The following is a 13,192-nucleotide window of genomic DNA, read 5'->3' as shown; positions in this document are numbered from 1 at the left end:
TAAGGTTTATCTAGTGCGCACCCGATGGGTAGCGGCCGCCGGTTACCTACGTTAAAAAAAAATGTTCAAGATTGTTAAATTAGCTGTCATTTATTAAAAAAAATTGGATATTCAATTAGTTTATTAATTAAAATCCAAAAAAAAATATAATAATAATTAAAACTGAATAAATACGTATCAAGATAAATCAAATCATAGTCTTTTTGAACAAAACTACGATCGTTGATCGGATCTTTCACTGTTGTATATTTCTCGCTCGCATAGTTGACATATACATCATTTTATAAAGACAATCCAACAATCTGTTGAAATTGTGAGAACACAGAAATTTGACGTGTCGAAACGCATTCGAACAATTAATAATAGTCGTAATCTGATAGGACCCCTATCAATGAACCAATATACGAAATTTTGTAGATGTACGATTCCAGAGAACAAAACAAACAAACTAAACTCTCACAATGAGAGAGAACAAAACACAATATATAGTTAAGAAAACCTATACATAGAACTAAAACTCTTAATGAAGAGATAGATTTATTTGAAGTAAATAAAAATTAGGAAAAATTATCAAAACAGTGTTTATCATTAACCAATCGAAAAAATAAGAATTAAGATTTTGCGAAAGAGAGAGATAGGAGGGCAACTAGTTTTTAAATATTTCTAATATCCAAAGTGAATTATTGAACCTAAAAAATTTATTAAATAAGGATACACCCCTAAGTTTATAAATATTAATTTAAAAATGACTATTGAAAAAATAATATTAAATGATATTTACAGCCGAAAAATAGCACACAATAAGAAATTTAAAATAATAATTATAATAATTTATATACTACGTGTAATTTTATAATACAAAATTAAGTTAGCAATTAAAAAATATAAAAAAAATATTAAATGTTTTATTATTTAAATTATTTAAAATTATAATCTTAAAAATATTTAAAATTACTCATATAAATTGCAACAATCAACCAAACATGATATTAATATACTATCAATATCAATTATAGCAATCAACTAAACATACGTCATATGATATTAGTTTCATATATCGTTAACCCAGTACCACCTTCCAAACCCTTGTCATTCCCCTAACAAGTGAAATGACCTCCTGAAGATAAACTCTTAATTAGCGCATGGTTGAATGTGTCGATTGATCCCTTGATCGGGGCGAATAAAAAAGGTGAATTTTGGGATCAAATTTGTAACTATTGTGAATAAAGTAATCACGGTATTATCAAAAGAGGGGTAATATCTATCAAAAAAAGGTGGCAACGAATAAATGAAGGGGCTTAGCAATATAGAACATGTTATGAGGAAGCTGTCTCAAAAATGGGGAGTGGTACAAATTTGGACAACATAATTGCGGCAGCTCATGGTTTCCATAAAACTAAATACAATAAGAAGTTTAATTTTGACAAGCATTGGAATGATCTAAAGAGACATCCTAAATGGAGACAGCCTAAAGAGACAAATAATGGAAGTGCAAAGAGAACTAAATTTAGTGATTTTGGGAACTACTCATCATTGATGAATGAAACACCAACAGATGAGAATGTTGTTGAATCACCGGTTCGTCCTAAAGGTACAAAAGCAGCTAAAAGGGAGGGGAAAAAAAGGCAGAGTTTAATGATCTTAAAAAAAAGATTATGAAGAAATAAAAGCTAGTTTATGCAGGAGATTAGATCTAATGGCAGAGTTTAATGAACTTAAGAAAAAGAGGAGGCTAGGAAAGAGAATGAATCAGATATGCAACTTCTTACGCTTGATACTAGTATAATGAAAGAGGCTCAACGAGAGATTTATGCCAAAATTATTGAGGAAGTCAAATCAAGACGCAGGTGGAACTAGCCATTGGAATCTAGTTGCTTGTTTATTTTTATTTGGAATTAGTTGTTGGAAACTAATTGTTCGTTTGATTCTGTTTGGAATAAGTTCTTGGAAGTTAGTTTTTGTTTGTTTCTATTTGGAACTAGCCGTTGTAATTTAGTTCTTGTTTATTTTTAGTTCGAACTAGCCATTTTCTTTTATTATTTTTATCTCCTATAAAACATGTCTGTTCTTTGTGATAGTCTGCAACTCATTTTTTTCATTCACAGTGCAATCAAAATATATACTACGGATGAGAACTCTGATATGTCTAAAGAATTTATTGAAGAAGGCTCGTCAACCACGACTAAACGAGTGATATGCAAAGACCGTGAAGCGGGTCATGAACTATTGGAGAGAGATTATTTTGCTCAAAATCCAGTATACCCTCTAGATACATTCCGACGACGGTTTCGAATGGGAAGACACGTGTTCCTTCGAATTGTGGATGCTCTTTCAAAATTTGATCCATATTTTCAGCAGAAGGTTGATGCATTGGAAAGAAAGGGCCTATCACCTTTACAAAATTCACGGCGGCCATACGCATGTTGGCATATGGAATTGGAACGGATGCAGTTGATGATTATGTGTGCATTGGTACGTCCACTGCAATTGAATGCTTGAAAAAATTTGTTACCAATATTATTTTAATTTTTGAGAGTGAATATTTGCGAAAGCCAAACTCAAATGATGTACAACGTCTTATAAAAATGGGAAAGGCTCGCGGTTTTCCCGGAATGATGGGGAGTATTGACTACATGCATTTGCAGTGGAAAAATTGCCCTAAAGCATGGAAAGGGATGTTCATGAGGGGTCATAAAGGAGTTCCAATAATATTGTTTAATGTTGTTGCCTCATCGGACCTATGGATATGACATACATTTTTCGGAGTTGCTGGTTCTAATAACGACATGAATGTGTTAGACCGATAACCGATATTTGATGATGTACTAGAAGGTCGTGCTCCTGAGGTAAATTACAATATTAATGGTAACAACTATAACATGGGGTACTATCTAACAGATGGAATCTATCCTGAATGGGCTACGTTCGTGAAACAATTCCACGCCCACAGGGTGAAAAGAGAAAATTGTTCTCCAAATATCAAGAAGGTCATCGAAAAAACGTAGAAATGACATTTGGCGTGTTGCAATCTCAATTTGCAATTGTACATGATCCAACACAATTTTGGGATAAAGAAGATCTCGCTAAAATAATGAGAGCGTGTATTATACTACATAATATGATCGTTGAGGATGAGAGAGACACATACGCCACTCCCTTTGGCGCTTTACCATCTTACGATGATGCAACATATGGCTTACCGCCTCCAAACTTAGGCGAAGAATCTTTAGCCTCTAATGAAATGTATATCGGAAGGACTATCCAACTTTGTGACAGGCAGAAACATTGTCAACTACAATTCGATCTGGTTGAGCATATCACAATGTTCCATAATAATGATTAACTAGCTCTATAGCCCGTGCAATGCACGGACATGCTCTATATTGGGCGAATCGATATTATTTTAGTTATTCTTGTTGATAATATTTCATGTTGTCCCCCCTCCTAATGATGATGGATTTATTTTTGTATATGAGTAGATTTTTATTTTGATGACATTGGTGCAATAGTGTTTATCTACAATTAACGTAGAGACTTGTAGTGACATTTCTTGTTTTTTACTGTTAAGGACGATCCATGAATTTTTTTTAGAAATTTTAGTAATTTTACATAATATAGTTGTTTGTTTACATAAGATTTTATTTTATAATTGTTATTTGAATTTTAGTATTCTTCAATTTTAATTTCCGACCTCAGTAACTCTTTCCCCTCTCTCAAAAAATATTAATAAATCCACATCTCACGGCATACTAGGCGCTTTCGGGTTGTATTTTAATATGTAAACTTTACCAAGATTATTTATTTTAGTTAATATTATCCGTTCATGCCATAATGACGCAGTAAAATACCAATATAAACCAACATTATCATATATTTTATGATTATGAAGACCATAAGTTAAAGGTTTTTTTTACATAAATTCACACATACATAAACATATATATATATGTGTGTGTATATATTATATATACATATATATATATATGTGTGTGTATTTATATATATATATATGTATGTATATATATATATATGAAAGCCCATAATTTATTTATTTTTGTGTAAATACAAAAATATAATACTTAAAGTATGACATGGTTAGATATAAATATATATTCAGTTAGAGGTATCAATGGTTCTGATCCACATAATCATATTTAATATATAAGTTTATCTAGTTCATTTGTTTGTAATATTTAATTCGCAAATGTTTATAATAGATCTAAATATTAGTGTTAATGTGATAAATATGGTATATGTCAGTCAACTGTGTTATTAAAGGTCACTGGTAGGCTGTGATAATATCATTAAAATTAATGACGAACAATAATATTTTGTACAAATAAAATTTATTATAATTTAAATGTACTACCACTTTTTATAAATAACATGATTTTGTACTCAAGTTTCTCATGTATTAATATTATTTATTTTGTTATAATAATATTATTATTATTATTATAATTATTATTAATATAATATAAATAATGATTATTATTATTATTAGAATTTTTAATATATATGTTTTATAAACCTGCTATTAAAATGAAATATTTTTTCTTTTTAATGAAATTTAAAATTATTACTATTAATATTAATATTTAATTTTACTTTATATTTAAAATTCACTTATTTATATTATTAATTTGATAATTAATAATGTATGTATTCTCGTTTTTAGAATTTAACTTACGTTAAAAATAAGGACAATTTTTGTAGACAAAAAAATTTGAATCATTAACTAAAAGGGAAATTTAAGGAAAATTTCATTTGAAGACGAGGGTTTTTAATTTTCGGAGCAAATAAAAAGGATAAGACAATACTACGCCATGCCAAATAGAAAAATAAACTGAGGGTAATATAATATTTTTTATTGTCTTGCTCTGATAATTAAGAACCTGCTCTGAAAATATAACATCTCTAACTAAATTATTATATATATACATATATACGTACATACGTACATATGTTTGGATGTATGTATGTATACATGCGTACATGTATTTCTATAATAATTAGTTATAAATGAATATGTATATATTAAGTATGCAATTATTAATCTATATTAGTAAGTCATAACTTAGGTATTATATGATCCATGCATATATCTCTATAATAATTAGTTATAAATATATATATATATATATATATATTAAGTATGCAACAACTAATCGATATTAATAAGTTAATGATGTGATAACTTATGTATTATATGAATTCTTATGCAATGGTTATCATTTAAATTTTTTATACTAATTTTTTAATAGAGTATGTAAATTTTATGAAGAAATTATTTTTAATGACTTACATATTAATGATGTTTTAATTGAGGTAATAAAAATTACATGAATGAATCTGTATTAATTATATAATAATGAATGAGTATTAATGATTAAAACAAATAATGTTTGGATATTAATTAATGTATTTATGATTAAATAATGAATGAGTATTAATGGCTAAAACAAATATTGTATGGATATTAACTATTATATTCATGATTAAATTTGCTCATTAATTACCGTATCTATGATTAAATAATGAATGAACATTAATGGTTAAAACAAATATTATATGAACATTAATTATTGTATTTATGATTAAATTTGCTCAGCGAACCCCTGTTGCTGTATTAGATATATAATAGATAGATTTGTTTCAGATGTAATATTTTAAATTGTCATGTTCTTGTAATATTTTATTTTTTAATTATGTAATGTATTTTAATAATAAGTAATATTTTTATTTTTAATCTTATTAATATTTAATTTTTAAATTTTAAATTTTAAACACGTTTAGTCGGAGTGGGTCACTTGATTTACCAAGCCCATCAAGAAGGAAATGGCAGTGGACTTGGGTCACTTGATTTACTAAAAGTTGGACTTGGGCTTTGAATAGGAGCTGGTTGACCACCTAATTTACCAAGCCTATGTTTTGCTTACTGGGCTTCAAAAATAAGGAAATGGCACTTGCTCGGCCTATATAATACGGCTTAGGGTTAGGGATTAGCACCCGTTTATTGTAATCAATTTCATGTAATCATGGTTTTGGAGGTGAAATCGAGTTGCAGCCGATTGATTTCTTTTTCTACACGAAGCTGTCTCATCATATTCAATCTCTCAATTGCCCCTTTTTATTAATTATAAGGTGTCAATTTCAAGACTCAATTCACTTGTACAATCTTTTATGAGTATAATTTATGTTTTTTTTTAGTTTAATTCTTCATTTTTATTCGAATTTCTGAATTACTTGTAGAAACAATGAAGAAAGTGCTCCACGAATCTCGTCCCCGTCCCCGTACAGTTTCAACTCAAGTTTGAAAATGTTTTTATGTTTCCTGCAAGCAATTGTTGGGCTCACTGCTCACCATTTCATGGAGTGCAGAGATTCTTAAGGTCCTCTTCTTGTACAATCTTTTATGAGTATAATTTTTTTTTTTTATATTTAATTCTTCATTTTAATTTGATTTTCTGAATTACTTGCAGAAACAATGAAGAAAGTGCTCCATGATTTTCGTTCCTGTTCACGTGTAATTTCCAGGTAATTCTATTATATTTTTATTTTTGTTAAATACAACAAGTTGATCTAGATTTGTGTAATTGTGTGTGTGTGTAAAGTTTATGAAGAAGAAATCTAGAATGGATACGTTACACGTTCATTTTTGGTTATTTTTTCTATTTAAATGGATCCCGATCCGTTAAAACTATCGAAATTTCCAGCCTCAAACCCATATAATTTGAAAATTTATTGTTAATACTTAACTTTATCCTAGGGCAACATTTACGGTTTATTTACAGTGAAATGATTATATCGTAAAGGATTAATATGGAAGATGCATTGTTAAGTGGTTGCAGAATAAATAAATTTGTTTTAATTTCTATTTATGAAGAAATATATACAAAAAATAGGCATGACTATGTAAATACGGTAGATTAAAACCGTGGTCTTTGAGAGGGCCTCACCAAGTCTGTTTCTAAAGTTTGTTTTCATGTATTCTAATTGGCTAGCCTTATACTCGTGATCTGGAAGCGGAACTGCACGTGATAAAAGAAGAGAATGCACGTCTGCAACATGCTTCGGTAAGTAAGACACTGGCTACGACTTTGTTTCTTTAAAACAAATCTGCATGTTTATTATTAGTTATCTTTTTGGCTAGTGCAAACATAAACTAGAAGCAACAAAGAGGATTAAGCAGCAGACATGTTGACCATCATTTTATATCTTGCATATTTTCATGTTCAGTAATCATTCATGTGCATTACTTTTACATGAGAAGGTCTAGTAATAAGTTCCTTTAGATTAATATTATTGATCTTGTTATAAACTTATTCTTATAATTTTCTTAACAAGTGCCCTGGTTTTCAGCAATTGTTTGAGGAAGCTGTTGCAGGCCATCTAAATCCATAGCATCTGACCGTGATTTGCTCAGATGAAGCCTCAAAATATTATTACTGTGGATTCTTCTTTAATGTCCATCCAATTATTTAGAGCAGCTGCACCTGCAACCTACTAGATGCGGTAATGCCCAGAATAGTACATGGGTGCAGAAAGCAAAAGGTGCAGATAATTACTTTAGTCTCTTCATCTTTTTCAAAGACCCTATTTATATCTTTTTGCATATATAGGATAATAGGATGCCTCCGCTGGACCTTTGTTGCACTGTGGAGCAATCAGCTTTTGTTTCTTTGAAGTTCCAGCAGTCTCCAGTGCTTCTTTCGGCCTGAGCTGCTGCATAAGAATCTCGCTAAATAAGGGGTTCTGAAATGCTTTGGCCATGCTAATGAACATCTGCTGTTGCTTCTGTTCAGTCCTTCTCAGCCTCTCTTTAACAGATAACAGATAATTATCTGCATTCTCCTGTTCCTTTTGGATATTCATAATTTCAGTCCTCAACCTGTCGGTATCACTCTCTAATTGTTCGAGTTCTGCCTCCTGTATAAGGCGCTCTCCATCACTTGAATGCTGTGAACTCTTTTCATCCCTTAAGACATGCTGCTCAGGTTGCTGTAAATTGGTATAAGTAACACCGCCTCTCTTGTAGATGCTTCTCAAAAAAATTGAGTTTTGAATATGGTTCTCCCTGATCATGAGCCAACTCAGTCCGCATTTGTAGCATTTTCCGACCTTTCTTTTAATCAATTCGTCAAACAATCTCAACAAAATATATACAGCAACAAATACAATCCACCAGAATTGAAATACTACCCAACATATTACTGATGTCATCAGTGCAACCATATTGCCCTGGTTTTCTGCAATTGCTTGAGGAAGCTGTTGTAGGCCATCTAAATCCATAGCATCTGACCGTGATTGGCTCAGATGAAGCCTCAAAATATTATTACTGTGGATTCTTCTTTAATATCCATCCAATTATTTTAGAGCAGCTGCAACCTACTAGATGCGGTAATGCCCAAAATAGTACATGGGTGCAGAAAGCAAAAGGTGCACATAATTACTTTAGTCTCTTCATCTTTTTCAAAGACCCTATTTATTATCTTTTTGCATATATAGTAGATAAATACTTGGTTTTCCTTCCGTTCCTCTGCGGTAATTGTTCATATTCCCAATTGAATACTTCTTAGGCGATTGTTCAGATTCCTGATTGGCATATGATCTTTAGATATATAGTCTTACCTTTTCACAACTGTTGAAGGAATTAACTTTAGTGAATAAATGAGGTCACAAATATAATGCCTTGCTAGCTTGTAATCAGGGTCTTAATTTTAACCATCCAGTCTTCTGTTGTAGACAACAACGAAATATTAAATGTGTACAGGCTCTTTTTAACAATGTTCACTAAATTAATGTGCTTCTCTGATTGGTTTGTGTACCTTTTTCGTAACTTCCTGTACCAGATCTAGACGCTACTCTATTCCCTGATGATGGCCGTACAGTATTTTTAGAATAAACTTTCTTGTCGAATATGGACTGATAGTATTTGTTTAATGTAAAAATAAACTAACAGCGCCATAATTTAAATAGGAATTTCCTTCTTCTTGTTATACTTGGTATTTGAATAAACACCTTTTAATTCATAGAGTAATTGACAATGTTGGAATTTGAATTTGTAAAACGTAGATGTAAAACGTATAAATTTACAGCAGACAAAAGTTTTCCATGGTGTGATTTGTTAAAATGATGATTTGAGTCCATAAAGTGCTTCTATTAATTTCAGCTTAATTGTAATTTGGAGTCGATGTCTATTATTCAGGTCTTAAGCTTACTAGAGATACTGAACGGAAGAATTTGTATGCTGATTTTGATGTGCATACAGTTGAGGAAACTTTTCCCACTAAAACTTCTCGAGTTGCATCTTGGATGAAGTAATTCTATTATATGCCAATCAAGTATTCCTTTGGCTAAATATTTATGCGAGTTCTTTTTTAAATGCTATAATTTGTCATTTTATGCTATAAAATTACTAAATCTATGACGACACTATTAAATTTGGTGTTATGCTTTGACATGTAGTTTTCTGTTTTTCTGATGTTTTTGTGTGTGCTTGATTTCTTAGAACAGTAAAACAAGTTAAGGAATAGAAATTTTAAGCTAGAAATGCAAGAGAATCTGATAGGATTCAGTTAGAGAGAGAGAGACGCTGGTGGAATAATAACTTCTATTTTCTGAATAATAGTTCAAACATGAACGTAATTAAAATATTGATGATCTTTTTATACTAAACCTCTACTTACAGTAATAGATTACAACACCCTTGCTATACTACTCTAGCTTTTCTGTCCTTAACCCCTCCTTCAAAACTATTCTTTAAAACAGGAATCCAAGGCCTTCTGTTGCGCACAGTATATTCTTGAACTTTTCTGTAAAGATTTGTATAATTGTACTTTATCAATTTGTTATCCATTTATGCTGCAACCACTTTCTCACTTTCTGCTCAGCCAAAAACTTAAGGGCCCAGTGGTCCGGCTTAATGAAAGAAGTGATTATCCATGAGATATGCTGTCCCAATTGCCTATGTATATGCATATGAAATGAACAGAAGTATATTGAACGTAATAAAAGGGTGCAAGGTCATCTTTCATTTTGCTATGCGTATAGTATTACTTGTATTGTCATATTGGTTGTAGTTGCACGGCCGCTTCAAACATCATCTGGGAAGATAAAGTAAAAATTCATTTGATGAAGTATTGGATCATGTATACTGCACCTAATTATAGCATGTGCTTGATTATAATGATTTTTTCTTTTTAACTACAGAGTGGTACAAGTACAAGCACGGTTTTTTGTGGGGAATGCTTCAACGTCGCAATGGAAGGAAATATAGTTGAAGACGTGAATATTGATGAAACGTGAATATGGTTGATGCGTGATTCCAAACCACCAAACCAGTCAGATTATAATTGTGCTAGAATTCTTAGAGATTGACCTAAAGGTTATTTCTCTAGTTAACATTATAGATTGTAATGTTTTCTTTTTCAAACTTAGATAGTAATGTTTATTTGTTTCAGTTTAATTATTATAGCGTAAAATAAACATGTGTGTCAGACAATCCCAAAACCCATCCTTCGCCAATTATATCAAAAAGGGTCGCCATATTACGAGTCTATCTAAAATTTTAAAGTGTGATACGAAATTACGCACTAACCAGATTTTTTCTAAATAATTAACTAACATGCAATATCGATAAAAAGTAGATATTCTTATCTGTCACTCATTGCATTGAGCTTGACCTGGTTAATATTCTTATTTATCTTCTGCAATTTGTTAGTGCAAGAAGCTTGACCTAGTTTTGAGAGGGAGAACTAGAGGGCACTGGAGGGAGTCTCGGTATCTGTCAACTGTTTAAGTTCGCAGAAATTTTAGTGTTAAATTTTGAAAAAAAATATAAAATAATGTAATTTGGTTTCTTCAAATATTAGTCGGTCCCCCGAAAATTTTATTTCTGGTTCCGTCCCGTTAGTTTTTAACTCCTATATAATAAGAATGACATGTAAATTACACGTGGGTGCTCCTGTATGTAATATTTTATAGTTGATATAATTAATTTAGATATTTAAGTAGATAATTAGAAATAAACCCATATTTCGGGCGCCAAAGTTCGAACTCCACAAAATCAACGTTGTATTAAAACTATATAAATTTAGAAAAATCTCATAACTATTAAATCATGAACTGTTACTCATATTTAAAATCCTTTAAACATTTTTGTCAAAAAAAATATGACTTGAAATTTCAAAACATACTTGAAAAATATATGTGATATAGTCATATGGAACAAATAATGAAGTAGACAATGAGTGGGCTTGGGCCGCGGGAGTGGGGCACTGAATCCAATTTAGACTTTAGGCATCAATATTGGGCTTAAATGACTGTTGTCTTCAAAAATCTCAGAATAACACCAAATTGTAATATGTTGTTAGACCAGAGATTTTGAATGCAAAAACTGAATTTTATTATAAAATCCAAGCTCTTACCTTAGTATATCTGAAAATTAAAGTGAATAACTGTAATGAATTTTTCGAGTTTTGTAAAACAAATCTCGATTTTATTAAAGAAAAAGTGAATAAAAGTAGGGGATGAAGATAAATATGGAGATAGAGATAGGTAGAAAGGGTGAAAAAGAAGGTAGGGCGGATAGGGTTAGGTGAAATTAGGGCGGCCGACTCTCATGCGAGAGAGAGAAGTTATTTTAATTATTGGTTACTATTAACTTCAACAATAATTGTCCAACATAGATCTTTGTCATGGATATTATTAGTTACCAACAACATTTTTTGATTTGCATGCAATATTTCGGAAAGATGTAGTTGATGAAAACATATTTTGTTTGGTGTTTGCTGAAACAACATAGACCATAGAAATGTTGTAATTTCAGAGAGAGAAGAGTTTATGGATTTAGAAATGTGAATTGGTATTTCTGTAATTGATTTTAAAACTTTTTAGTTATGACATGCAGCTAATTAACAGAAAAAATGCTCACCGGCCAGCATGAGTATTTGTACAGGCTGATCATGTAAACCGCAATCTTTTTGTTATATCTACACTTAAACCTGTATTAAGTAATATCGGATAAAGTTATAACCTTATTTAGGTATAAATTTTGTCAATCGTAATTTGGGGCACGGTCGTAAAGTAATATTCTCGCTAAGAGTATCAGATAAAAAAAATTAGAAAGTTATCAAGGGCCCAACTAAAATATAAAGTAATAATTTCAGAATTATATGTATATTGACGTACTCGGCCTGACCCGATTAAAAACCCGGTTAAAATTTGATTATTCTAATATATTTTTTTATATATTTACATTTATTATGAATATAAATAATACTTTATGTTGTAAGAGATATGCCTGTACTTTAACAAGACGAAGACATTTTGTCAACCCTAAGTAAGTTATATTGTTATCTTAATTTGTATTTTGTACTTGTAACATTTTGTACTTCTAACAGGTTATAAGGTTATAAGGTTATCAGGTTCACCAAACATCGAACCATGGTTTTGGAGGTGAAATCGAGTATAAGGTGTCAATTTCGAATTTCTATTCACTTATACAATCTTTTCTGAGTATAATTTATGTTTTTTTATTTAATTTAATTCTTCATTTTTATTTGAATTTCTGAAATTACTTGCAGAAACAATGAAGAAAGTGTTCACCCCGTCCATGTGTAGTTTCCAGGTAATTCTTCATTTTATTGCGATTTAATTAATTGAATGCGATCATCATATATACATGTACGTTGTTTGTTTTATTGACTGCGATCTTACTGTGTTGTTTTGTTGCGCTTGAGTATGTTCATTCGACATGGATTTATTGCTCTATTTATCGTTGTTAGTTGTACTCGAAGAATTTAGTGTTTGATTTGATATTGTTCTATTGGTATAACTGCTATTGTTTATTTATACGTATAGTGTGATTTTGTAATTAATAGAATGTTATGGTGGGAGCAATTTATGAACATTTTTACTTTATTTAGTTCAATTGAATATTTATGAGTCGAATCTAGACTTGATTAATTAATGAGTCAAGTAGAATATTTAGACTAGAGCTTGAGAAACCTTATTCGAAAAGAGAATAGAATTTGGGGACCTCTCTTGAGGTGTCTAGTTAACCATTATATAAGCCATAGGGATCGAGTCCGCTTAGTTTTATTAGGATATATTACCTTTTTTTTGTAGACTATTCTGGTGGAAACTCATATATTTTTAAGGAGCGAGCGACCCTTATTAATGGTAAATT

General features: G+C 30.6%; 2 protein-coding genes and 2 long non-coding RNA genes across 4 annotated transcripts; all 4 read left to right on the top strand.

Annotated features, from left to right (window-relative positions):
• Positions 1-2,420: 2,420 nt before the first annotated feature.
• Positions 2,421-2,750, top strand: LOC141701781 (uncharacterized). Its single transcript, XM_074505422.1, has one exon. The coding sequence runs from the start codon at positions 2,421-2,423 to the stop codon at positions 2,748-2,750; it is 330 nt and encodes a 109-aa protein (XP_074361523.1).
• Positions 2,751-2,914: 164 nt separating this feature from the next.
• Positions 2,915-3,343, top strand: LOC141701787 (uncharacterized). The gene has a single exon (XM_074505425.1). It carries the CDS (start codon positions 2,915-2,917, stop codon positions 3,341-3,343), a length of 429 nt encoding a protein of 142 aa, XP_074361526.1.
• A 2,689-nt stretch (positions 3,344-6,032) lies between these two features.
• Positions 6,033-6,537, top strand: LOC141701786 (uncharacterized). The gene is made up of 3 exons (XR_012566901.1): positions 6,033-6,144; positions 6,253-6,392; positions 6,483-6,537. It is a non-coding gene; the product is annotated as an uncharacterized LOC141701786 (long non-coding RNA).
• Positions 6,538-7,619: 1,082 nt separating this feature from the next.
• Positions 7,620-12,631, top strand: LOC141701785 (uncharacterized). Its single transcript, XR_012566900.1, has 4 exons — positions 7,620-8,439; positions 10,213-10,387; positions 12,405-12,476; positions 12,588-12,631. It is a non-coding gene; the product is annotated as an uncharacterized LOC141701785 (long non-coding RNA).
• The last annotated feature ends 561 nt before the right edge of the window (positions 12,632-13,192 follow it).

This window comes from Apium graveolens, unplaced genomic scaffold (assembly GCF_009905375.1).
Source record: "Apium graveolens cultivar Ventura unplaced genomic scaffold, ASM990537v1 ctg4371, whole genome shotgun sequence".
NCBI classification, from domain to species: Eukaryota; Viridiplantae; Streptophyta; class Magnoliopsida; order Apiales; family Apiaceae; genus Apium; species Apium graveolens.
Note: the sequence above shows the minus strand (reverse complement) of the source record. Positions and strands in the feature narration are given on the sequence as shown.